This window comes from Centroberyx gerrardi, chromosome 13 (genome assembly GCF_048128805.1).
Source record: "Centroberyx gerrardi isolate f3 chromosome 13, fCenGer3.hap1.cur.20231027, whole genome shotgun sequence".
Classification (NCBI taxonomy): Eukaryota; Metazoa; Chordata; class Actinopteri; order Beryciformes; family Berycidae; genus Centroberyx; species Centroberyx gerrardi.
In genome coordinates, this window is record NC_136009.1 from 23,995,172 (window position 1) to 24,021,431 (window position 26,260).

Below are 26,260 nucleotides of genomic sequence, written 5' to 3' on the forward strand. Positions count from 1 at the left end.
TAAAAAAAAAAATTCTAAAATCAACAAAAACATGTTTTGCTGAATTTCTTTTTTTGGAGTATTGCATGTTAAACCACACAAGGATTTGACCTGACAATTTGTAAAACACATAAACAAAATAACAAATCATTTTCTATATTAATAAGACACATTTCTTGTGACATTTTGACGGTAATATAAATGCTCGTGTCAAAAAAAGCCTGTGGAAGTTCATAGCATGTCACGTCATAAAAGTCGAACACTGATAAATCCATAAGATCCATAAGGCCTTTGTGTTACATACCGAAATTGAAAAGCAAAACGCTGAGTGCTGCAACAACCCCCGGTTACAATACAGCTTCAATTGATATAAACACATGCTCACAAGGCTAGTGCTGCATGGGCAGAAAGTAGTGCAAAATGTTCAAGATTTTCCCCGTATCAAATCGGTTCATCCTCACCCTTCACCCTTACCAAAGGCTTCAACAACAGTATAGTTAACCTGCAACCTTTTACTATATACAGTCTCATTCTACTAACCTAGAAGCATTCAGAAATTCAGAAATATCTGACAGGTTTCAGGAGGACCGATTACCAGAGAAATTCCCAACTACCTACTGCTGGAAAAACCAAATAACATCAATTTTGGCGTTCTTTTTCTTAGTTTAATTGAAAATTCACATGGTCATTTATGTGTTTCATAGTGAGTTTCATAACCCTTCGGTCTTTCAAACAAGCTGAAACTCCAGTGTATAATTTCAAAAACACATGGGTGTCAGTGAGAAAATGAGAATTCTTCATTTCTGAAAAAAATATATTTTGTGTTTTTTTCCAGATACCGGTTATTGGTCTGAACAGCTGCAAGTTTAACCTCTTGATTACCCAAAAAACCAACAGATATACAGTATCTAAGCATACATGAAGAATGACTAATTAATATATCAACCCTGCTTTGTGGAAAGAATAATCCTCTGAAGTCTGCTGTGCCCCGTCAACGCGATACGCCGCCATATTGTGTTCCACGGCCTCACCACAGTGAAGAGTAGTTGAACTGAATCCGCAGCAGGTACCTCATGCGGGTCTGGGCCGGGTTGTAGACAATGAACTCGTTGTAGAGGAGGGAGTAACCGCCGTCCTTACCCACACCCGTCTTCACACCAGGTCCCATCGGCACCGTCATGCCATCGCTGAGAGAGGAGAGATGGAGAGATTAGAGTGCGGGACAAATGAGAAGAGAACAAGAAATGAAATAGTACCAATCACACTAAATGTAGATCAAACTTTGATCTGGATGAAACACATATTTCACGGTTAAATTTAATAAAGCATTTCTTCAGATTGTACAGGGGAATCTACAGATGAGACGCAGCATGGAGGGAGAGAGACAAGAACAAATGAGAAAGAAAGCAAGGGTCAGTCCATTAGAGTATGAGTCACTACAGAGCAAACTGAATTCAGCACTTAGTACTCTGACTTTGATCGAAGTGGGTCTCCGCCATATGCCACCTTTTGGGAATAAAACACTCTGACATTTCTACAGGTTGGTGGAAAATGGCCACAGACAAATAGGTCTGCATAATCAAAACAAATATATGGCTAGGCAATATTAAGAGTGGTGCTGCTACTAATGATGCCCTTTTCTAACAAAACACTCTAGAGGTTACAGAGAATGGCAGAAAATGATGGTAGAAACAAAAGTGCGTGCATTACTTTGTGAAATGCAGACATATTTGGAAACCTTAATTACACCTGGAGGCATCCTCAACGTTCAATTAGCAACTTTTTACTGCTCAACTGTCGCAAAACAATCCTTCACTTGTTCGCCAGTGCAATCGCAAAAAAATATGTTTTCTGTTAATTTTCCCTTTCACAAACAAGGATATGTTGGAAATTAGATTTTAACTATTTTACAGTTAGCAGAATAGGAAGCGACACGTTTCCAGTGTTGATGGGTGTCACCAAAATGTGTTTGGCAGATAACTAAATCTGTCAATCAAATCTGAAACTCTTTACTAGCATCATACAGATGGTCTATGTTTACGTTTTTTTATTATTTTGTACTGTCATTCAATCCCTTTAATACATTTCACTCTTTGTTCATCAACCTACAGCTCTTTTCTTTGCTGTTGTAACGCCCAAATTTCCCCTCGGGTATTAATGAAGTTCTTTAGAAATAGGCAGATAATGTATGACTTTCTTTGTGTAACGGCATACACAATCAAAACAGTGTTTGACTGTGTAACACCTGCATGAACTCAGTACAGTGAGAGAGACCTACAGAGCGACAGAGTTCTTGGAGTCGGGTCCCGTCTGTCCCAGGCCCTTGGTGCTGTGCTTCCCAGCAGGCAGCTTGTTGGCCTCGTAGTCGGCATCCAGCAGCTCGTTACTGTCTCCCAGAGCGACCTGCAACCAACCAGACACACCAGCATGGAGATTCAAGCAGTGCTGCATCACATCTGGGTCCCCAAAGAGCTGCTCACCAGGAAAAACTGTTTACATCAGCCTCCTAGTGGTAATTAGGGGTCACCTGTCACACTGGACAATAACATTTGAATTCCTCATATATATACAGTCTTTGCCCATTTTTGCCTGTTCTTAGACTTGGTCCCTGCTGGCCACCATACCTTCTCTCTGACCGTGAGAGGCTCTGTATCAAACAGGCAGTTGATGTATTATACACAAACTAGCATTGAAAACAGAGAATGACATATTTCTATGACAAACATATATTAGTTATTTTGTCTGTTAAAAACTTCTTAGCAGGTATTTTTTTTTTAGTCAAGTCAGGTTTATTTCTATAGCCCCTTCATCACTAAAACGTGTCTCAAAGGACTTTACAGAGAACAAACCTACCTTAATATAACTAATCAACAATCAATCGCAAAACAATGGAATACAGTGTACAAAATGAAACACAAGGAAACAAAACAAGGCACAAAATAGCATATTGGAAGACATAACAGGCCAATCTAACCTATCTAGCCTAACCTAACCTACAGGTTGGCAGGTGAGACAAAAAGTTAATTTTGGACACTGCAAGTAGGACCTGTGGGAATTTTTTTTGCGGGTCTGATATCTCCTACTTGACGTCATAAATTGCGCAAGTTTGTCAACACAGGCGGCAAACACTGCAGCAAATCCATCCAGTATATTTGTAGAGTAACTATACTCTACAGTCCATACTATGTGTTGCACTGTTGCCTAACACTGTACACGAGGTCCTGTTGTCCCTGTATCATGTGTGTCGGCAGACGCTGTGAAATACTAAATTGTCAAAACAACAATTAAAGTGATTGTGTATGTTTTAAACTCTCACCCACCTCGCTCAGTAGCAGCAGCCCAACGTTGTTGCGCTGGTTGGTAAAGCAGTAGTTGGCGCTCTTTGACGACATGTCAGCAAAGTAGATTCCTTTACCAAACTAGACAAAAGAGAAACAATGAATTCAATATATTATTTTCCATCATAGTAATATAAATTCGTATCAGTGTATGAAGAATTCCATTCCAAAATGTTATAAATATCAATTTATAGAAAAAAAAAAAAGTGTAATTCATCACTCACAAGTTGAAAGATATAGATTCTATCCTAAAAATGTTCATATTTGGCGGGCAAAGGCTTACTACAGCCAATAACTGTATTCATGTCACATGCACAGGAGTCACTTTTTTCAAAAGGGTATTCAGGAGCAAAATTCTCATTCCCCCAACTCGTCTCTTTTCTTTCTCTCCGTCTCTCCAATCCCCCCCCAGGATTGATGGATTGAAAAACAGACCGAGTGATTGAGTAAGACAAAGAAATTAATTAATGATCAAGTAAAAAAAAGACTGTCCATCCATCCTACCATGTACCCAGTGACGGGGGCTTCAGGAGGAGCCACTCTGAGCCCCTGGCTGAGGATGCCAACCCAGTTAGACAGGCGGGAACCGTGCCACAGCAGAGTCCTGGTGGACACACACACACACACACACACACAGTTACACGAAAGGGAGTTCATCGTCAACACCATAATTCCATTGACACATCATCACAATCACAGTTTTAGAGGCAAATGACATCTGAGACAATCTAAAACAATAATGTTATTTAACAAAGGCTGAAGTAAAGCGACAACTGACATAAACAATAACTCCACTCTGCCGTTACCTGTTGTGTATCTGAGAGAGGAAGTTGCTCGTCTCCCCCTCCCTGTCCACTGAGAAGATGTCAAGCACAGTCATGGTGTAGTCGCTGTGTGTCGGGGCATGAGTGGACTGCAGATACTTCTCTATCACCTGCACACAGACAGGAGGACAAATCACTTTAGATACACAAGCAGTTAGAGCAACTTTAATTTCAACGTCATTACATTTTTTGGTGTACTCACTTCCCTTGAAGTTGTTGCTGCCAATTAAAGGGCGTAAAGCTAGCTAACCATCTAGCTCATGAAAATGTTTTTTTTAATGGTTTTGAAGTGTGGATTTTTACCCACCCTACATATATTTAACCGTATTTAAGAACTTTTACGTTTATGAATTTAGATACTTCAAATTTAGACACTTTAAGACTTTCAGGACCTGCTGAATAACCAGTTACAATATACACAAGATTGTATTATGCTGCCTAGGACTATTTGACTGTTTCGGTACCATTTGACTGACCTGGTACCATAGGACCAACCTGTTTAGTTGATTTGGTACTATTAGAGAGGCCAACAGCAAATTGAGTGTTTTGATACTATTTGACTGACTTGGAGATATTAGATCTGGCTTATATGATTTGACTGCTTTGGTACGATTTGACTGACTTGGTTGGTTTGAACGTGCATCCTCTGGAACGTATCAGCAGTAGTGTGTCAGACCAACCCGGTACCATTTGACCTTTGACCTCTGGGTACCATTCAACAGTTATGAGTAGCATTAGACTGGCCTTGTATTCGTGGCTTCCGGAGTTCAGAGACTGCAGCTGGCAGTGGAGCGAGTGGTACTGTCTGTCCAGTGGATGCTCGTCACTGTTTTCACTGGACTGGGCCATCTTCACCGCTATCTGGATGTCACTCAGCGCCTGAAGGAGGGGAAAAAAAACAAACATACTTTGGCGAAAACATTGCTTTACAAGCGAATGACTTAGAGGAATAGGTAGGTCACTTAACGCTACCAGAAGATTAAATAAATATGAATAACTCCAAGTTAAAAGACGCAGAGCTTCTCTACCTCCAACAGTGCAATTTTTTCCTTCAGCTCGTCTTCTGTGCGGATGATTGGGGGAGTTTTCAACCTGGAAAATTAGATCATAATCATATAGTTACAGTACTTACTTATCAAGACAGAGGCTAATGTGATACACTTTGAAAGCCAGTCATCATATTAAACATCTATTCCCTACATCACATATGACCTGTCACACCTGCTTTTATCCAGAGCGCCTTGAGTGGACACTTCTTTAGCATGTGTTGCCCCAGCGGGAACAGAACCCCCAGCCTCATCCTCATCAGTGTTAGTGCATCCTGTAACTACTGAGCTATACATATATTCCCTACCCAAAGTCATGTGGGATGCGTGTGTAGAACTGGTTGCACGCCTCCAGCAGGTCACGGCTGCTGCCCTTCTTCTTCAGACACTCCTCGATCTTCTTCAGCGCCGTGTATCCCGCACGGATCTGCTCTGAGGTCAGCTTGCCTACAGGTAGAGGGAGAAAAAACACATTTAGAAGCAATGATAAACACTTACATACAGCACCAGTCAGAAGCACAACAATATAAGGTTTGACAAATATATAGATCACTGGTTTGTCTCCAGCAGGATCTCACATACTAGGGCGGCACAATTGTAGCTAAAATGATGATCTCGATTATTTTGCTGGATATTGGGAACACGATTATGAATTACAATCATTAGTCTTCCATGACTTTGGGAGTAAAGTTGTTTTATAGCACTTTTAGCATCTTATTTCAACTTATTGTACATGATTAACTGTGCAAACCTATCTACTAATAATTGGTTCATCAGGGATGTAACTTCACATTTTTTCAGGTTTTTTTGGACAAACAACCAATGGGAGACTATGGTTGTCCTACTTTTTTCATGTTCCTGAATCTGCTATATGTCAATAAAATGCCGGTTTACTGTGTAACTGACCGAGAGGAGCTTTGCGGGTGTCAAACTTCATCTCCAGCACACACTCTTCCATGGCCTTCAGGTCACAGATGAGCTCCAGGAGCGACTGGACCTTCACGTCCAGCTTGGAGGTCCTCTTATTGGGCACAGCGTCCACCTCGGTCTGGCTCTCCTCCTGGAACAGTGAAAGATATTTCTATGTATCGACTGATAGAGAGACGACCAATGTCAATATAAACAGAGGGGGATGAGGGAACAGGACGGATGGGCGGGTGAAAGTTAGGAGGGAAGGAAGAAGGTAGGAAAGAAGGAAGGAAGATGAGAGAGAATGAAGGGAGGGAAGGAAGGGGGTAGAGGGAGGAGGGAGGGAAGGGAAGAAAAACAAACAAAGGGTAGAAGGGAGGGAGGAGGTAGGGAAGGAAAGAAGGCACGAAGGCATGAGGGGCAAGCAGAGAGGGGAAGGTAAAACACAGGGATGAGGAAAGGAAGGAAGAGGTGAGATGCAGGAAGAACGGAAGGAAAGAAGGCAGTGAGGAAGGGGGTAAAGATAGCAGAGGGAAGGGAAGAAGGAAGGGATGGGGAGGAAGGACAGAAGGAAGAAAGGATGAAAGACAGGAATGAAGGAAGGAAGTGGGCAGAGGCAGGAAGGAAGGAAGGAAAGGGGAGAGTGGAGGGAAGAAGAAAGGAAGGAAAGGGTAGAGGGAGGAGAGAGCGGAGAGAAGAAGGAAGGAAGAAAGGAATGAAGGAAGGACTGAAGGAAGGAAGGAAAGAAAGAAGGAAGGAACAAAGACAGGAAGAAAGGCTGGAGAGAAGGCAATGAGTGAAAGGAAGGAAGGAAAGAAGGAAGGGAGGGGGAGCAAGGAGAGAAGGAAGAAAAAATGAAAAGCAAGAAGGAAGCAGTTAGAGGCAGGAAGAAGGGAAGGAAGGAAGGGTGTAGACAGGGAAGGAGGGTGGGAAATAAGGAAGGAAGGAAGGAGGGAAGATAGAAAGAAAGAGCAGAAGATGGAAATGAAGGAAGTAAACTCAAGACTTCCTGGAACATAAGAGCGGTTAGCAACACTGTCCGGTATCCATGGAGATGAATCTTGCCTTTCCATCGGCGCTGTAGTCCATGAACACCAGGTCATATTTTCCAGCCACTTTCTCAAAGTTCGCCCGGTGTTCCCACTCGTTCTTCGTCTTGTCGAGGAACCTGTGGCAAAAATAAACAAAACCCGTTTCAGAATTTCACAAAACCCACTTCCATGTGAAACACACACATCTGAAACTCATTTTCCAATTCTCACTTTTTCTTGAAGATGTCTTTGGCTTTCAGGAGGTCTCCGCCGTAGGCTGTCAGACTGTTCTGTCCCACTTTACCCACTGCAGAAACAAAGGACAGACCGCCAATAAGAAAACGCCACTGCAGCATTAACGCATCACAAACAGAGCAGGAAATTAACTCTCACCACAGCGGCTGGTGGTTTCCAAAATACAACAGCTAAACTGAACCGTTTCATCAGTCGATTTGGCCTTTAGAGTGGAAAACAACCTCCAAGCAGCAGCAGTATAGCAACAAGCCACAGCTAGAATTCCCCAGTATTTGGCTGGTGTTAATTTCCCATCCCAACTAAAATACAAACATTTACATCAATGAAGTATATAACGCATCATCAGCACATAAACCCACCTCTGCCCCATCTCATCCACACACTGTAGGCCTTGGAGCTGTCGTCTTCCAGCAGCTGTATCAGGTAGTATTTATTGTTGTTGAACTGGAGATTTGTCTGCAACAAACGGAGAAAGTGATTAGTGCAGGACTGGAGTCGGTTCACTTTCCATCCGCTCAGTTCATGATGTAAACTGAAACTACAGTTATAATGAAAGAGCCTTCACTCCATTTCTTTTTTTAGATTGGATATAAGAAACTGCATTAGGGCTGCATTAATAGTCATTTATAATTACATATCACAATTTTAGTTTTCTCAATTAATAATTAAAGAATACAGTTTATCAACAATATTGAAACATTTCATTTCATTTTGAAAGTCCACTGTAGGTGAAAATAGTCAAGATGTTAATATAAGACGCAAAAAACGCACTAAAATAATTTTGTTCCTCAAATATTCAAGACTTACAACCATGATTAATAATCGTGATCACAGTATCTACCAAATTAATGAGGATTATGATTTATCGAATTATTTAATTGCGGCAATGAGTGACAGAAAATTACCATCGACCCTGTTTTACTGGATATCAAATTATTTTGGCAGAAAGACTTGAGAAAGCTTGTTGAATATTAAATATTTTTTACCTGGTTTAGCATCACGTCGTAAACGTCATTTCCTTCACTGTAAACATGGGCCTAGGAGGAAGAGAGATGAACAATAATGTGAATAAATCTGAGGGTCTTGTGTGGGGTAATAAAAAAAACAGTACATGCAACTTCACAGAACAAATATGAAGGACATTCATAGGAAAAATATATACTATTATACTGTATGTAGGCCTATTTATAAATAATCTAGCAGTCAAATTACCTTTTCTTTGTTACTACGACTATATTTTTCTCAAAAAAAAAATAACTTCATGAAGTCAATATCTAAAGCAACCAAAACAAATAACTAATGTATAAGCCTACAGTGTATATTTAGTTTGTTTTCTCATATAATAGTAATAGTACTAATGAAGATTTGCACTTCCTATATTGTCATTCACTATTTATTGATAGAAAATGAAATTGAGATGATTATTTTTTCAAGATGTACTCACAGCATGAATCAGTTTTACCTGCCTGAATTACCTACTCTGCACATTTACTACATATGAGTCATGGGAATATTTATTTTTTTGGATATTGTCTTGTCTTTGTTGTTTTGACCTATACACTCAAATTTAAGCTTATTGTTGTGTTGCACTTCTTGTAAACCGTTTTGGATAAGAGCATCATCTACATGCCTAAAACGTAAATTTAATTAATTAAGTATGCAATCAATTTAAGACCAGAAATGAAACAGTGACACACTGCTGCATCATAAATTAAGCCACGGCCAAAACACTGTATGGAAACTCAAAGAAAGGGAACTGTAACTGGAGCGATGCTCTACGCCCTTCAACCAGATGTCAAACCACAGAGAACACCGGTGTGAATCGTGACATTTGGCTGTAGATGCCGTACCTTGCCAACTTTGGCTTTGCACTCAGAGTCCACCGGAGCTTTTCCCTTCATCACCACCGTCTTCACAACCTCTGTGCAACACCCAGAGATCAGCGACAAAACATTAATGAGGTCAGCAAGACATCTGACGTGAATCACAAATCTAGACCACATGCTGTTCATCCCTACACTCTGATGTCGTTTTGTGTGACATTTGTCGCTCCATAGATTTAAATTTCTAACACTGTAAGAGAATATTATTAGACAAAACAGTTTGAACACAAAATACTACATGATTCTCTCTCTCTCTGTCTTTCTTTCTCTCTTTGTGTTTGCATATAACCCCAAAATAAGCACTGTAAAAAAAAAAAAAGGGCACATCATGTAAAAACAGATGTAAATGAGACACACGTACCTTGACTCTCCATTTCTTCTTTGGGTGTGTCCTTAGTTTTCCTCTGACTCTTGCCTTGCCCTCTCTTCCTCTTAGCGACAGGCTGCTCCTGTGCCTCCTCCTCTTCCTCTTTAACTTGAACCGGACTCCCATCTTGACCAGTTAAGTCGCTGCCTCCATTCAAACTTTCTGCACAGGGAAAGAGTATAGAGGAAACATTTTAGATACTTTCAAGAATTTGGAAATTTTAAACTTACAAATATGAAATTAAAAAACATAAAGAGCAGAAAAAATATAACACATTTTGCAGGTGACAAGAACAGGGATCTAAAAAAAATTTCAACTCATAATGATAAAAGTGTAAAGCACTTTCATAATAAAAGTTACAAAGTTCTACAGAGGAAACTAAAAAGAGGAAGAGGGAAAAACTAAATCGAGGAAACAAATCAAAACAATACTTGAGATTATAGATTTCAAATAGTATAATGACACTTATTCACAAATTGGATTTACAGACTACACAAAGCCTTCAACAAAACTCTGACAGTCAAAAATCAACATGGCAAAATAATGTATCAAATACAAAAGAAAAAAATAGAAAAAAAATAAAGATGATTAACAAAAATCCAAGCAAAGAGGATGGCAGAAACTAAATGACAACAAAACTCAGAGTATGTAATTTTTTTTGCAATTATGTTATCGTCCTTACTTTTTGTTTACTAAGTGAAAAATCTAAAGATAAGGAGAAAAATATAAATTAAAATAGAGCTATTGCAGAAAATGACAGAAGGATGTAGCCTACCATTGCCATGTCAATATTTATATTTAAACCACATATTTTTGTCCATACTTCTTCCAACCTCCCCTCTCTCTCTCCCACACCACACCACACCACACACACACACACACACGCACACACCTGGCTTCACAGTCTGAGAGCGTATCTTCCTCTTGTACTTGGTAACAGGGTTGATCTGGACCTTCTTCTTCAGGTCGACCTGGTAGGCGGCTCCAGAGCCCAGAGTCAGGCTGACGGAGGTTTTCCCGGAGGAGACCGCTGCATCCAATAAGCTGCAGGCTGACGGAGGGTACGGCTCCCACTGGCCCTCGTCTCCCTGCCACTGCCACACTGATGAGACAAGAGCGTTCACATCACATCACATCCCATCCCTGTTCTTGTCATCACGACAACGTTGCTCTTATCTGATTTACTCCATCATGAAGATCCAAAAGAGGAAGACAAGGACAGCTAAACAGATGTGAAAAATTACACCAGGTATGAATAAAGGAAAAAATAAATCTTGAATTAGTTCATGGAGTATATTTTCCAAACTGTTAAATGGCTTCAAATCAAACTTACTGTATTAACAGAAGGCATCCTGTCATTATCCCCATCTGAATATCATAACCTAAACCCGCCATATTCACAATCCCCAGAAAATTGAGCATTAGTTAAATTTCACTAACATTTAATTTCCTAGAAGTATGGAGTATGTATAAGGATGATTGTTTTTCTCAAAGGTTAGGTTTCACTTTCCATCTAGGAAGGAAGGAAGGAAGGAAAAGAAAAGGACAAACAAACAGACAAAAACATGCTCCTGTGCAGTCTACCCCTAACACAGGGGAACATAGGATTTGAGCTAAATCCAAACACTTTGTACTGTTGTGTGAGGGCTTGACAGAGGAGCTGGCATGGACAAGTTTTACTTTTTGTGACAGTGTAAACATATAACAAGTCCAGGTCTAAATGAAAATACACACATTCCGACCAGTAAGGTGTTTGTTTGCTAGGAGCTTTGCAACAACAACAAACTGATGCTGTCTGTGTAGACCAGACCAAAGATAATTTCCTCTCCCTCTCTGCCCAGACATGTCCAGAGTCCACAAGTAACGAAGCTAGCTAACCTGTCAAGCTAGCCTTCCCGCGACAAACACAAGCACCAACCTGTTTGTGACTGGACACCTCCACTTTCTGCTGCACTTTGAGTCTGACTCCTCGACCCTCTTGTTCGCCTCATGGTTTAAGAAAATGACAACAGCGGTGAAGGGACAAAGTGAGCAGGAAGAGGGCGGGAAAGTATCCTCACCGCTGCTTGCTAGCTGGTGCTACCAAAGATCGTTTATTGAGACGATTAATCACTCAATGGTTACAAAAAACGTACCATCTTCCGGTCTGTAAAAGTGGGAGTTGACTCTCACGCATGCGCTCTACACCCGCTTCAGCACAAAACGGCATAAGCGTAGCCGTTACCATAGCGACCAATCTAGTACAGACCTGAAACAAAGTTATTTTGATCAAAAACTACTCGTCACAAAACCGTAAATTTTAGCGCTGAATGTAACAATACTTAATGTCTGTGTGTAATTTGTTCCAGATAAACCTTAGATGTTTTTAACGGATGATATCAGCAACAATAAAAACAATACACTGAAAGACTGGTCTGACGGTACCCGGAAATAGGAGCAGAGTGAGGACTCTTTCATTCAACCGCATTCAACTTCTTAGGTGGAACAGAACTTCTATGCCGAAAGTTCCGCCTTATCCGAAGGTCGGAGTTATTTTGCTGAAGGACTGGTTAAAACCCATCGTGCTGAACGGATGACTGTGCTAGCTCACCACCCAACGTTACAGCTTTATTAACGCAAGAAGTCACTGCTCTGACACCGAAGATATGGCATCACGAGCCTACGGTGCTTGTGTCCTGTGTCAAAGGGCAGTTGTCGTGAGGATGACATGCAGGGTGAGTTCAGTTTGAGCTGTTGTTGGATGTCATTGAAGGCAGCATCTTACCAGGGAGGTCACACAGCTTTCAAACTCACTGAACAGGGTTAACTAATGTAATAAACTCAACGCTTTTTTGTAATAAACTTAATCCAAAACAAATATCTTCATCAGTGAACATGAAGCAATAGCTAAACTGTAAGCTGACTACCCAAAATAACATGGGTTCTGTTTATGTTTATTTAACCACCTTTATGTGGCAAGTACAACAGATACACAAGGAACTTGACCTGACTCATTTCTGTTGACCTTTACAAGACAGTTACATAACGCAGGATTTACATTTACGTTTGGATTTACACATGATTTGTTTTTTGTAAAGCATCTTAACATCTTTATCGTAAACTCTGATTAAGAAAGGTGCTATAAAAAATAATGTGTATTATTATTATTATTATTATTATTAGTAGTAGTAGTAGTAGTACAACATACACTATATATGTGTAGGACAAAACTTAACAGGACCTCACCCATAGTGCAGACAATGATGTGCCGTATGGAATAAACATAAACCTACTACAAGTACACATAACAGGACAAGTTAATCAATGAAATTACAAATAACTGTAATCCTTGAATGTGTCATAAATTGGATGATATTTACCAATATAATACTTTGTGCTATTAAACTAGGATCTGTGTATTAACCTGGCTTGGATGTTAGAGGAAAAGCAGGGCCGGGGAGAGCTGTTAATCAGGTGATAATGGAATGTTTATTTTTTAACTTTTTTACTTTCAGGGAATGAGTGCAGCAGCACACCCACAGTCCCAGGTGGATTTCTTAAACGGAGCGCCGCACAGGAAGCACCCCGGTGTGACCAACCTGAAAACACTGCGCTTACCTGAGGAACTCCAGAGAGCCGCACAGTCAGTTATTCACAGTAGGTTAACTTGCCACTGTACGTTTCACTGTCAGTTACACCAATTCTAACTGTTTTTATAGCTTCACAAGCAAGACATCCATGTGAGAAGGTCCTGAAATGAATAGAAATGCCGTTGGTAGTGAAGGTTACTACTCTGATTTGACTTGACAGTGTGCCTCTTCATCCTCCCCACCTTTAGGTGCTGAGGTGTCGGGGCTGACTGACCGCGCTCGCAGCTTCACAAACATGCTGTGGAGCAGGAAGAGAGCAGCCGAGGATTCGACACTGAGGAAGAAAGCCATGAGCCTGGAGAAAGTCCTGTGGGAGAGAGCGAAGGAGAGGAGAGGAGGTAGTGAGAAGAGGATATATAATAATAATTGGATGGAGATGATTTGATGCCAGGCTGTGTCTTTGACGTATGTTTGGGAAAAATAATGTGCTTTATATTGTAGATCTAGACGAGCAAGTGCTGGAGGCCCGTATTCAGAAGAAAGTGCTGTCAGAACTCAAAAGAACGACGTATCGCTGGACTCCCATCAAGTAACTGTTGCTTTTATCTAACTCTTTCTTTTATGTAAGGATACTATCCATTAATTTATTCAACCTTTTTACAAGTTGGGTATATTCAGATGTGCTCTCAATGTAGTTAACTTTCCACTTCACTCATCTTAACTCAAAATACAGGTCTGTTTTACACCAGTGTTCACAAATATTTCAAATTTAAACCTTTTTATAGCCTTAAAATACATGGGCACTCAACTTAGTTTTCATACACTGTCTGATTCATTGCATCAAAAGCTTAGCCTCTTAATTTCAGTGTGGAAAAAATATCTTCACTCCAATAAATCACAGTGTAAACAAAGCTAGTAGTGGATCAGGTGTGCTATACTGTAATCACACTTTGGGCCTTTTAACTGGTGATTTCTCCTTTGGTTGAGCCTGAGACGCTGATGAATTTAATTGAATTCACCCCTCTGTGCCTCAGGTATGATGAAGAGCTGGGTGTGGTTTACATGGCGGCTCGGCTGGCCGGCGGCTACGCTGCAGTGAGGAGGGCTCTGAACGAGGTACGGACAATAGGTTTTCACTCGCCAGGGATGCAAACTTATCACCTTTCATACCTTTTGTTGGCTTGGAATGGGTCGCCCATTTACACGAGTAGCGTACTCGTGTAAATTCAATGAGAACTGGTATCAAGTCAAGTTTATTTATATAGCCCTTTATCACAAGCATGTCTCAGGGGTGGTGTCATAATAGTTATTTTTAGTATAGTTATAGTTTTTTACCACAATATATAATAACACTGGTTATTGTCCCATCCCTACTACCTAGCCGTCTTATGACTGGGGAAACTGAACTCGACAGTCAAAATCAAGAATATTGAATTGTCTACTGGTGATGATCTACCAGTGGGAATATTCTTTGGAGTCACTTGACGGCTCAAAAAAACTAATTATACTCATGAAAGTGATGCCCTTAAATACATATTTTTCTACCTTCCTCTGCTCATTCTCTTCCTCTGTTCATCCTTTGAACCAAAGTTACCCTTTGAATGATTTTGTAGTGACACTGACTTGACCTAAAGAGTTAATTTTGATATATTCTCATCAAAAAACTACTAGAAAATTGACTTTTAAACACACATTTTTCAAAAAATGTTCATCAAATTTGCATCCCTGATTCTCATTCCCACACTCTTTGATAACTTACAGTACACACACACACACACACACACTGATATTCTCCTGCCACAAAGTTTAGACCTCACAGCTCTCCTCGGTCATTCCCTTCTGCCATTTTCTTTCCTAAATTACTGTTTTCTTCATCTTTCCAGATAAAGAAGAGAGATCCCTCCTTTGCTCCTCACTCTCTCCTGGACTTCGGTTCTGGGTTGGGAACGGCTGTCTGGTTAGTGTCCGCATGCATGAGCATTAAGAGCGTCTTCATCCATCTTGTTTGACTCTACATTCACTCTCTCTCTTCCTTCTTTCCCCCCCCCCCCCCCCCCCCAGGGCGTCACACTCCTGCTGGGGAGACAGTTTGAAGGAGATTGTGTGTGTGGACAGCTCCGGGCCGATGAACACCCTGGCAGAGCGACTTCTCAAAGGTACACACACACACACACACACACACACACACACACACACACACACACACACACTGTTAATTTACTATAGCACCTTTGCTTAACAAGAACCCTACCGTACCAATTCTTGTGCTGTCCATCTGTCGTATATTCTATGGAAAATCTGACAATTTTCATTCTTTTTTGCTCAGGCAACAACGAAAAAGCTGAGCCTCACATCAAGCAAGTCTATTTCCGACAGTTCCTCCCTGTTTCCCCGAAGGTGAGCTCCCTTCCTTTTTATGCCAGTGAAAGAAAAACTGACTGTATTCACCGGTAACAAGCCGGTCTTTTCACTTCTTACTTCAAAGGGAGCTCTAGCCGAGGAGTAATTTCTTGTCATGTGTGAATAGATAGATTCCGGCTTTTAGCCTTTGATGATTCAAAGCCAGAATCTCTCAGAAGATATTTCTTTTTGAGGAATTTACAGCTTTAAAGCCAACTGTGAAAAGACATTTTTTTTCATTAAAGAGTAACGAAACACAGAGTGATGTCACCACCAAAGATCAGCCAATAGCAGTTTCAGTAGCATGCTTTTCACCAATAGATGTCAGACTTTCCACAGATTTGGGTTTGGTGTGAAGTCACTCTTTAATGATCATATCAAGGCATATGAATAGTTTGATTACAATCAGTGTTACCCACAGGTGTTTAGGTTATTTATGATAGCAGGAGGCTGGGTAAGATAGTCAGCAGTGGAACAGGCTGTACATGCATCATGAAAGCTTTTACATTTGCTGTTCGAAACAGCCGGTGTCTGGTAGCCCTTTCCTGATGCGTTTTATGTTTCAGACAGGAGGTTTGTTTGTAATAAATAGAAGAAGAACTGGGTAGTTAGCATGAGCAGCGATAGCCGCCATGGATGAAGAGACAAAGAAAAGAGCGCCACCTACAGAAACTCAAACTGCATCAACAGAAAATCCAACACAGTCACACTGTTTGATTGACAGGTGATCTGTGGGAAGTGCAGTGCAGAAACACCACAGCAATGAGCGCTTAGCTCGAGGATGGAGACAAAATAATAAAAACAATGAGGATCTCAGGATTTTGTTTTGTTTTGTCAGTTTGGAAAATCTATTTTTGGTGGCACTCCATAAACACAGGCATGTCCACCACAAATGGACATTCCAAACAACGAATAAAAACAAACGTTTTGTACGGGAAGCCCTGACAATCCAGTGTGTCTCCTCTCAGGTGCAGTTCGACGTGGTCGTCGGGGCCTTTTCCCTCTCTGAACTTTCCAGTAAGAAGGAGCGAGAAGAGACGCTGTTCACTCTGTGGAGGAAGACCAGCTCCTACCTGGTTGGTTGAAATAACGACACCACACCACCTTATAATATGTCTAGTTCACTGTCCATTTTGCACTGGCCCTTTGCACTGTTGTCCTGAGTTGCTAATATGTCTCTGCACCAACATCGCCAAGATACATTTCTGTGTATTTAGTATAATTGGTGATTAAAATGATTCTGATAACTATGAATGCTAGCTTATTAAATAACATTTGATCACATTTTTTAATGTTTCCTGTTACAGGTGCTGGTTGAAAATGGGACCAAAGAGGGTCATCAGATACTTATGGAGGCCAGAGACATTTTATTAAAGGTATTTAAATATTTTCTCTTTCAGTGTCCTAATGCAAAATAATGTTTACCCAGTTACTGGAAGCAGACTGACAGTATTCTCTCTCTGCTGCCTACAGAAACAAGAGAAGACCGTCCATGACACCAGAGCAGCGTCAGTGTTTGCCCCCGTATGTGTTTACATTCCACTTCTATACATTAATACATATTCAATAACCAGTGTTACAGTATGTTACAGTATTACATCCCTTCTACTGTTCTCTGCTGTTTTTCCAGTGTCCTCATGAACTGATGTGTCCGAAGCTGGCCCGTCTGTCCGCACTGCCCTGCAACTTCAAGCAGCTGTACCACCCTCTGCCGTTACCTGGGGTGAGATACAACTCTAGAGAATTACTTGATGAATTACATGTCTGTCTGTGGTTAAACTAGACTTTGTTTCCCTCCTCTTGCTCTCCCCTCCTTCCCTACCCTCATGTACTTTTTCTGAGATTGTCCAGTACTTGAATTTTCAAAAGAAGGATACCAAAGAAATTCAACTTGCAGATAAAAGAGACGGTTATTGAGGTGAACGACCTATGTGTTGCACCCCACGCAGGCCGCCATTTTGTTGAAGAGGCCTTAATATCTATATATTTTTGAAAAACGGTTTGTAACCATGACAGCCAAGCAGCGGCAATTCAGCATAACACAGAGAGAAGCGCTCCTTATTGTCTACTTCTCACTGTGAAGCTTCACGGTGTTACTGTGTAAAGAAATGTGCTGACGATGCCATGGTCAGGTCCGCCTTATAAAAGGGAACCTTGATCTCAACAGGATGTGTTTTTTTTTATAAATATATATTTTGGCAACATCTTTGATGCTCAGCGCTCAGTGTTTCTGCACTGCACTTCCCAGAGATCACCTGTCAATCAAACAGTGTGGGCGGGACTGTGACTTTGTCTTTTTCCTTGGATTTTCTGTTGATGCAGTTTGAGTTTCTGCAGGTGGCTCCAGCTCTTTTCTCTGTCTGTTCAGCCATGGTGGCTATCGCTGCTCATGCTAACTACCCAGTTCTTCTTCTATTTATTACAAACAAACCGCTTTTACTGCTGCTGTAAAACGCATCACTTCCTGTGTGCCAGAGGATTTTTCCCAGGAAAGCCCTTGGGAAAGACCTACCAGACACCGGGTGTTTAGAACACAAAATGTAAAATGTTTCATAAACTGTGTATGGCTTGGATCGCTATTGTGTTATATCAATCAGTGTGAGAGTAGCAAAATGGAAATATATAGATATAGATATTTAAAGCACTGAATAATAGATGCCGCATGAATCACATTGCCTTTCAGCACCCTGACCGACAGACAGAGAAGTTCAGCTACCTGATTCTGACCCGGTCAGAGCCGGCGGAGGCAGACGGAGAAGGTCTGGACTGGGCCCGGCTCATCGCACCGGTGCTGCGCAGACCCAGACACGTTCACTGTCACATGTGCTGCCCCGACGGACAGCTGCAGCACGTGGTGGTGACCGCCAGAAAACACAGCAGGTACAACTCTGTCTAACGTGTCAGCAGCATGTTTGTAGTTGACAGTAAATCCCCCTGAACTCAGTTTACCCTCGCTTTGTGATTCATAACCCCAACCCTTATTCATAAAAAAAAATTCCACCCCTTTTAATGCTAATATACATAAATCTGTGATCAGTATAAGAAATTAACTTTTTGCCTCACCTGCCGAGGGCTGGTAAACAAATTTAAAATAATTTACCTGGGTTAGGATTAGCCTAATATCAACCCTGATTTTTATCGGCCAAATTAATGAATATACTAATTAATATTTTTCATAAAAATATGCCACCCTACTTCTTGTTTTCCTACTTTCTCATTTTGTGCATAGAATCAGATACAGAATCAGGTATTGTCTGTTAATTTAAAACTTGCTCCATCACCTATACAAAGGAACAACTTTGCAGTTAATCATGAAGCGAAGCAGAACTCAAATTACAAGAAAGCATTCGAAGCGAAGGTTCAAAGTTCGAGAACAGGCAAAGATCAAAGACTGTATATAACTATATTATCGTCTTAAAAAGTTATCAGCCAGTGTGGCAGGTGAGTCTGATTGATTTATCTGCCAGACACAAATTTTATTGACATTTGGCGCTAGGCAAATTTCAGACCCAGTCTATAATATAAATATATAGTATTTATTATTGTAGGTGTTATAACAATGGTCATGGTCCCTGATTGGAGTTCATTGTTTGCCCATCTCTTAATTTACCACTGAATGACTCATTAATATTTCCCAGAATTTTGGTGATGTTATTGTTGTATTTTCCTCTATCAGAGACGTGTACCGCTGCGCCCGGAGCAGCGACTGGGGAGATCAACTTCCAATCATTCAGCAAGAGGAGGCGGACGTCCAGAGTGACTCAGAGTGAACAGATGCAGTGGAATAAACCCTAACACTGACATAAGGATGACTTACAAAGACTCATCAGCTGTTAGCTAACCACAACATCTGTATTTGTTGATGAAGAGCCACCTGATTGTCCTCCTTTGATTTCATTTACCTGTACTTGTATGTTGCCTAAACCGAAACAGTTGATGTATCTTGATAATGCTGCTCATATATTTGCCAGACAGCAGTTACTGGAATTGGTAAAATATTGACTAACTCAACAACTGGTGTGACTCTCAAGAATACTACAATAAAAAGTCATAATGTTCAGCCAATAAGCCAGTGCCGCATATTTTAACCCAGCTTTATTGTGCACCACCTTCAAGAAACTATAGCCCACACCTCTGACCGCGCAGGCTGTAATCTGGACCATTTCCATGAAGAGAAATCTGATGTTTGAGAAGTCTGAAACTGGAGGATGAGTCATGTCCTCCTGTTACTGCACTTCACATGAAATTAATGAGAAATGACATCCCATATTTGACAGATTTCCACAACCCCGCAGCAATTGTCCTGGTAATTTCATATGAAATATGTGATTATGATGCCAGTGCCGATCAAGTCTAGTCAAGTCTCAGACGATGAAAGTTCTCTGATGTGGAGGAGGAAATTAGTATTGCATAAGACCAACACGCCAGGCAGCTTTTAAAAAAAGATGGCCACCAACAGTCTGTCACAGCAATGTTCTGAAGGAACTCAGGAGAGCAGCATCCAGACCACAGGCCTGAAGATGTCCTGGTCTGTTTGAAGATGTCCCGGTCTGTTTGAAGATGTCCCGGTCTGTTTGAAGATGTCCTGGTCTTGTTGAAGATGTCCCGGTCTGTTTGAAGATGTCCTGGTCTTGTTGTGTTCAGTGAAGACTATATTATCCGTATTTTCCAGTACATCCCCCATGCTGCAGTCGGCAGGAATAAATGTTCAAGGGGAACAAATGAGGAGAAGCGCAGAAAACAGATCTGCCTCAGAAGAAATTGTGTTTTTAATCTAATTACTAAAACTGTTATTGTGTGATATGAAAACACCTTGCAAGCAGTCCTCCGATCTGAAGAATGTGAGATTTCTGTATCGTTTACGTTTTGTGATCCTAGGCTCCTGTTCAGAGAATTTTACAAGTTGTCATTGTTCTGAATATTCTTGTCATAACGATACACGCATAAATACAGAATTTTAAGTCAGCGCTAGATTTCATAAATGCTGAAGAATCGAGTCACAATCAGATTCTGAACAAGGCTCTTCTCCGTTAACTCCCAACGATCTCCTTCAGGGCGGAGGTCAAGTCCGGGTACTTGTACTGAAATCCGGACTCCAAAGTCCTCTTGGGCATTACTTTCTGGCCCTGGGTGAGGACCACAGCTCTCTCGGACCCCATCAGAGCATTCATGACGAAGCCGGGCACGGGAAAGACGGTGGGCCGCCTCAGGACCCGGCCCAGCTCTTTAGTGAACTCGTAGTTGGTGTTCAGCGCCGGGGCGACTCCGTTGAACACCTGCGGGACGGGGGCGGGAGGGTCGGCAGGCGGCTCCAGGGCGCGGCTGATGATTCCCGCCAGGTCCGAGACGTGGATCCAGGGGAACGGCTGTGTCCCGGACCCCAGGGTGCCGCCGAGGCCGAGCCAGAAGGGCAGCAGCATTTGCTTCATGGCACCGCCGTCACGACCCAGTACTGCCCCTGGTGGAGGGGGGGAGGACAACAGGGAATGTCAGATTGGTAGACAGAAACACTGCTGTACTATAAGTTATGCCAAATCACTGAAGAACACCAACACAAAATATACTTGAATTACACGTTATATGTGTGTAATTTAAAGCTGCACTAGACAAGATTTTTATCTAAAATCAAACATGTTTTACCAGCCTAAATCACAAAGTGGGGCTGCAACAGAAAAGAGCATCTCCACTAATTCAGACCCTGTTTGCCCAAATAAAATTCTAGTGTCGGGTATGGACACTTCTCCACCCACAAATCAAAATTTAAGCGTGAAATCCAAACTGTCTCCTAAACAGCAGTTAGCAGCTCTCCGTCCAGAGAAAGCTGGACTCACCAACATTAGATATTTTCCTCTCTCATCTCTTTAGTATAAAGCATCACAGACTGCCCAGGTTTCTAAACATAAGTGTGCTGTGTGCAGTTTACTGATGTTGCATTAAATTATTTCTGGGTATTGAAGTTCATATTTTTACCTTTCGCTCCTATTTGGCGCCGCTAACATGCAAAGTTGCCTAGTGTAGCTTTAAGTAAAGTGTTCAATAAATGGCTCATTTTGTACATACCAGGCCTGATGACCACTTGTTTGGTGATCTTTGCTACATTCTCAGGAAGACAAGCCGCCGCCTCCCACTCCTTCACTAATCGTGACAGGAGGTCGAATGGCGTCCATTCACTGTCTTCTGTATACTGAGCTTCAAGACTGGGCTTGTAGCATGCTGTGGGTCAAAAGCACATGGTTAGCTCATATAAATAAGTACTGTACAACATTATTAAAACCCAGTAGATGTTACTGTCTGCACTGTGTGAGCACTTGATTATCAGGCACTGGCTCTCCTCCTTCAATCAATCAAATCATCCAGTCTGCCTAGCCTGGAAGCATTGTAGGATTTGCAGGGTTTCTCATTGTGACAGAGACCCACCTACACCTGACACCAGGACCCAGGAGTGAGGAGGACTGGGGGAAGCAGCGATGGCTTGAGCCAGAGTCTTTGTGGTATCGATGCGACTGGAGAACAAATCCTTCTTGTAACTCTCGTTCCACCTGAAACACCAAAGAATAAAATAGGTTTTTGCTATTTCTGAGAGGAATTGGTCTCGCAAGTAGAGATCAAAGACAGAGACAGTAAACACAGTGCTCATACTTTTTTAGAAATTACAGTTTATCCATCCACTATATAAACTATATCACAGTTTATCCGGACAGAAGGTCCAATGCTATCCATTTCTGTGAGAATTATTGAGAAATTTGAAGCTATGACTGAGCAGGGCAAATATTCAATGATTAATTGAATTGTGCAGCTGTATGTGTTGGTCATACATGCTCTGCTTGTTGCTCACCAGCGCAGTGGGTTCATGAGATTCTCTCCAGCCAAGTTGACAGCGCCCTCGCATGGTGGGAGGCCGCCAGACTCCAACTCACCCTGCAAGAACACAGAGGAGGAATGGAAAACAATGGAAATGAACATCATAAACGCTTTATTCGCCGTGTACAATAAATATACAGGAATTTGTATGTGGCATTGAATTTGGAGTACACACTGACTCATGGTACAAGCACGACAGGACCTCACATGCAGTGTGAGATTTGGTAGATTTGATAGACAGTAGACTATAAACATCACTCTACAAATATACACTTTAGACACTTTTTATAGTTTTATATTTTTATCTTCATAGTTTTATAGTCATTTGTATTGCCTCCTGAACTATTTTTATTACCTTTCCTGTACTGCCTTGGCTTTGTTCTGCCAATTGCTGCTGTGACACCTGAATGTCCAGTAGGGGATCAATAAAGTGCAATCTTATATCATTTTAAAAACCTCCATCACTGTATATTTCAGCAGCACGGCACTCAGTATGGCTGCAGGCTGCAGCTGTAGAGGAGGTGTAGTGAGCGCTGCCTCATGTGCAGGAGTGGTGGTGAATGGGGATTACCAGGATGAGATACTGTCTGACCCCGGTGTGGTGAATCAATCTGTGACCTACCCACGTTATCTTCCCCGGACCGGGCTGGCGAGATATCACTGTGACCTCATGACCTTTGTCTCGGAGCAAGCGAGTCAGCTCGCGGCCCACGAAGCCAGATCCCCCTCCTTCAGAGGAAGAAAATACAGAGGAATGGACAAGAAAAGAAAAGAGCAGATGACACATATGATCACACTACAGAATCAATCAGTACAGCTACTGTTGGCATGAATAAGAGAAAAATTGACTTGAATTGTCATTTATATTAAATGTTGAGTATGTTTAATATGATGGCTGTAAATATGACTTTGAACATAGTTATCACAGAGCAGAAGTTACTAACGCTGCAGGTCAACTTGACAGGCCAGTGCGCATGCGTAGATGACATGCTTACAAAACAGCACAAATTTAACAGTATTATTTTAGGAAACATGGCTTTGAATAACAATGAAACCGTGCGAAAGTTAGCGGTTGGCACATAGCATGCAAGTCTGACATAGTCATATTTGTGACAGACACAAGCGAAACATGTAGCTAATGATCAGAGGTGAGGATACTCAGTTTGTGCTTGCAGTGCTACGAAGCTAACATTAGCTAGCTGGCAGTGTTATGTCACATTGACTTTTTCTGAAACAAATTAGCTATTAATAACAATTTGCAAATGACATACCTATTAAGACTCTCATGACCACCAAATTACCACCAAATGCTGAAGGAAACCGTTGTAGTTCGCTGCAGGTCACCCGCTGTCTTGATATTGACTATGCTGTCCAGTTTCAATGAATGTCAGTGAGGTGTTTACTGCCTTTTTGGACCAATAGGAGTTCCGTACGTACAGTTACGGCACCAATCAAGGTAAGGAAATGTAAAAGTACTGCGTGGGAATTTGCTTATAAATAACAGGTGGAATTCAATCACAGACTGTTGAAGATAAAATCAATTTATACAAAGTGGTTGAAGTTACTTGTGTAATCAGAAATGTATTGATCCAGGGGTTCTCACATATTTTACATTTTCATGTCAGGGACTCCAAATTAGATGCACATTAGGCCACGGACCCCCATTTGAGTAGATTCTGTATCAAAGAACACTATCTAAGAAACATTTTGTGGTTAGTTAAGGTTTACTGTAGAAATGCATGGTGTCCATAGGTGGGGAATGGTCCTGCACATTGTCTCACTGCGCTAACTTCTAGTGAGAGGGAAAAAAAATAGTGAAATATCACTTTTTCCACTTTTTTTCTCGGGACCCTCGCCCCCCCTCAAACACTCCTGGAGGTGGGACTTTGGGAAGCAATGTGCAAGACAATGAAGAAAATGTAGAAAAAGGTTATTTCGGCAATATATATGATATTTTATTGTTCATTTTACAGTTTATTTTAGTACTTTATTCATGGCATAAAATTCGGTCTGCGTGAAAAAATTGGACAATCACGGAAAATAAAATACATGTGGCCTAATCATCATTCCCTATAATAACACCTTTAATATCATTTTGGTGGTTATTTGTACATGAATAGGCTAAAATCAGTGTGGGTTTTCAATGTGTTATAAAAACCTCCCTTTTTGCGTTAGTGCCAGACCCGGAAGCGACATGCGTGTTCTGTGACGGGATGACAACAAACACGTGGTTTTGATAAAGCGATAAATTGGGCCTCAGCCTCATTAGCGTCCCTTTTCCTCATGTTGTAGCGGTCAGAGAGGTTTGCCTCGGGTTTCTGGAGCGGGACGAGTAGGCCTACCAGCTTGTCTTCAACTAACTACGTGGTATGTCTCTATTGTATTTTTCATCAAAGTTCATTATCTGTGTCGTAATTTATCCATTAATATGTGGATGTGCCTCTTTGTAGCGTTTTTCCTCAGAGATAGCTCGCTGCTTCAGTAGCACCAGCCGACCTCATGGTTGGTGCTAATGAGCCAAGTGGCGTTTTATTTACCAAATCCCAGCTAAAATTCAACTGTGTATCGATGGTAATGGTGATATTGGAGAAATTGACTTACTTCTTGACATTGGTTAACTCTCGGTGGGCTGAGTCGAAATGCACGAGCTTCCGCAAGTGAACTGACCGGCCTTAACGATTAAAAAAAGAAAGAAAAAAACAATAGAAATCCTAGCATAAGGTTTAGAAGGATGCTGAACAAATATCAAGCAACACTAAAGTCCTTATATGAATATTAACGATACACAGAAAATAACCCTAAAGTATTATATGGGCACAATAGCCTATACTTTATATCCAGTAGGCCTACCACCATATACACATTATCTCCATATAGGAGTATTGTGTTTTTTTTCTGAGTCTTGCAGCAGGTGCACGCTGCTACTGCATCAGATGCCAAATTATTTTCAGATGAGGGAGTCAGTCAGAGCAGCAGCCGGTTCTGTATCACGGTCAAACCTAAAATGATGAGTTGCATGTGAGTCCGTGTTTCACCTGAACCTCGTGATTAGCCTTTCACTGCGCTGACGGGTTTGGCCGTGCAGAACACTAGTTATACATCAGGTTATGAAGCATCACGTTTGTATTGCAAGTAAGACTAAATGTTCCATGTTTTTCTGTCTGTAGGAGTGAAGAGCCCGGACTGGATTGAGCACAATGAGGTAAGGCCACAGCCTCATGTTCATGCCCTCTGATACTTGGTTATGAGCTGCATGTGCTCTTTGTTTCACCTGAAGTTGCTTTGACTTTGCATGTGGACTGAATGGAAACCATGTGAGACTGAATACAGTTGTTGGGTGTATATACTCACTTTATTTTCTTTTTGCCCTAGGTATTGGAAATGCTGCATGAACTGAATCGGCTCTGGAGTTTGGTATTTTTACAGTTAAAGTTGAATACATTTATTTGTTTGCTGTGTACAGTTTTTGGTTGAAGTATTAACTCACAAAGATGTATTGTTTGAAAACAGTCCTTTATCACCTAGATTTCAGTTAAAGATGTATGCAGAATGCATGAGGACCTATATGTCATCTTTATGAGTTTGTCTTGTTTAATGTGACCTAGTTGAATTTCTTGTATGTGCAAACTTACTTGACCAATAAAACTCATTCTGATAAACTTGATTGTCTATAAATCTTCCATCAACTTTTGGTACTTGCATGTACCAATCAGTGGAGGCAGTAGAATTTACTGGGTGGGGTAAATCTGAGGATCACTGGTCGGGTCGCATGACTAGTTTGGGCAATAAATTCCATAT

General features: G+C 41.3%; 3 protein-coding genes and 1 long non-coding RNA gene across 4 annotated transcripts; 2 read left to right on the plus strand and 2 right to left on the minus strand.

Moving 5' to 3' along the window:
* Nucleotide 1: 1 nt before the first annotated feature.
* Nucleotides 2–11,683, minus strand: parp2 (poly (ADP-ribose) polymerase 2). The gene is made up of 17 exons (XM_071921599.2): nt 11,551–11,683; nt 10,525–10,734; nt 9,627–9,794; nt 9,233–9,303; nt 8,369–8,419; nt 7,742–7,838; nt 7,359–7,434; nt 7,162–7,264; nt 6,094–6,247; nt 5,496–5,634; nt 5,170–5,233; nt 4,886–5,020; nt 4,124–4,251; nt 3,822–3,921; nt 3,300–3,398; nt 2,258–2,382; nt 2–1,166 (listed from the first exon to the last, which is right to left on the minus strand). The coding sequence occupies exons 1-17, from the start codon at nt 11,621–11,623 to the stop codon at nt 1,007–1,009; spliced, it is 1,953 nt and encodes a 650-aa protein (XP_071777700.2). The 5' UTR covers nt 11,624–11,683; the 3' UTR covers nt 2–1,006.
* A 523-nt stretch (nt 11,684–12,206) lies between these two features.
* On the plus strand, nt 12,207–19,661 carry mettl17 (methyltransferase like 17). Its single transcript, XM_071921635.2, has 14 exons — nt 12,207–12,346; nt 13,127–13,268; nt 13,450–13,599; nt 13,703–13,790; nt 14,236–14,317; nt 15,085–15,158; nt 15,263–15,357; nt 15,528–15,598; nt 16,570–16,677; nt 16,909–16,977; nt 17,075–17,125; nt 17,232–17,324; nt 18,285–18,481; nt 19,278–19,661. The coding sequence occupies exons 1-14, from the start codon at nt 12,278–12,280 to the stop codon at nt 19,369–19,371; spliced, it is 1,383 nt and encodes a 460-aa protein (XP_071777736.2). The 5' UTR covers nt 12,207–12,277; the 3' UTR covers nt 19,372–19,661.
* An 895-nt stretch (nt 19,662–20,556) lies between these two features.
* sdr39u1 (short chain dehydrogenase/reductase family 39U, member 1) lies at nt 20,557–23,842 on the minus strand. The gene is made up of 6 exons (XM_071921636.2): nt 23,734–23,842; nt 23,085–23,191; nt 22,437–22,519; nt 22,019–22,140; nt 21,662–21,814; nt 20,557–21,059 (listed from the first exon to the last, which is right to left on the minus strand). Exons 1-6 carry the CDS (start codon nt 23,747–23,749, stop codon nt 20,632–20,634), a joined length of 909 nt encoding a protein of 302 aa, XP_071777737.2. The 5' UTR covers nt 23,750–23,842; the 3' UTR covers nt 20,557–20,631.
* An 893-nt stretch (nt 23,843–24,735) lies between these two features.
* On the plus strand, nt 24,736–26,060 carry LOC144542135 (uncharacterized). Its single transcript, XR_013507117.1, has 3 exons — nt 24,736–24,829; nt 25,630–25,664; nt 25,835–26,060. It is a non-coding gene; the product is annotated as an uncharacterized LOC144542135 (long non-coding RNA).
* Nucleotides 26,061–26,260: the final 200 nt, after the last annotated feature.

Bases quoted from the DNA above. Each gene is read 5' to 3' on its own strand.
- parp2 (XM_071921599.2), bottom strand. From the start codon at position 11,623: ATGAGGCGAACAAGAGGGTCGAGGAGTCAGACTCAAAGTGCAGCAGAA. The intron at 6,248-7,161 runs GCAAGATTCATC...TCACTGTTCCAG, and splicing joins ACTACAGCGCCGATGGAAAG to GAGGAGAGCCAGACCGAGGT. The intron at 1,167-2,257 runs GTAGGTCTCTCT...CTCCTCTCTCAG, and splicing joins TCCAAGAACTCTGTCGCTCT to CGATGGCATGACGGTGCCGA.
- mettl17 (XM_071921635.2), top strand. From the start codon at position 12,278: ATGGCATCACGAGCCTACGGTGCTTGTGTCCTGTGTCAAAGGGCAGTT. The intron at 13,791-14,235 runs GTAACTGTTGCT...TCTGTGCCTCAG, and splicing joins TATCGCTGGACTCCCATCAA to GTATGATGAAGAGCTGGGTG. The intron at 17,126-17,231 runs GTATGTGTTTAC...CTGTTTTTCCAG, and splicing joins CAGCGTCAGTGTTTGCCCCC to TGTCCTCATGAACTGATGTG.
- sdr39u1 (XM_071921636.2), bottom strand. The intron at 22,520-23,084 runs GTAGGTCACAGA...GTGTTCTTGCAG, and splicing joins GTCCGGGGAAGATAACGTGG to GGTGAGTTGGAGTCTGGCGG. The intron at 22,141-22,436 runs GTGAGCAACAAG...TTGGTGTTTCAG, and splicing joins CTCATGAACCCACTGCGCTG to GTGGAACGAGAGTTACAAGA.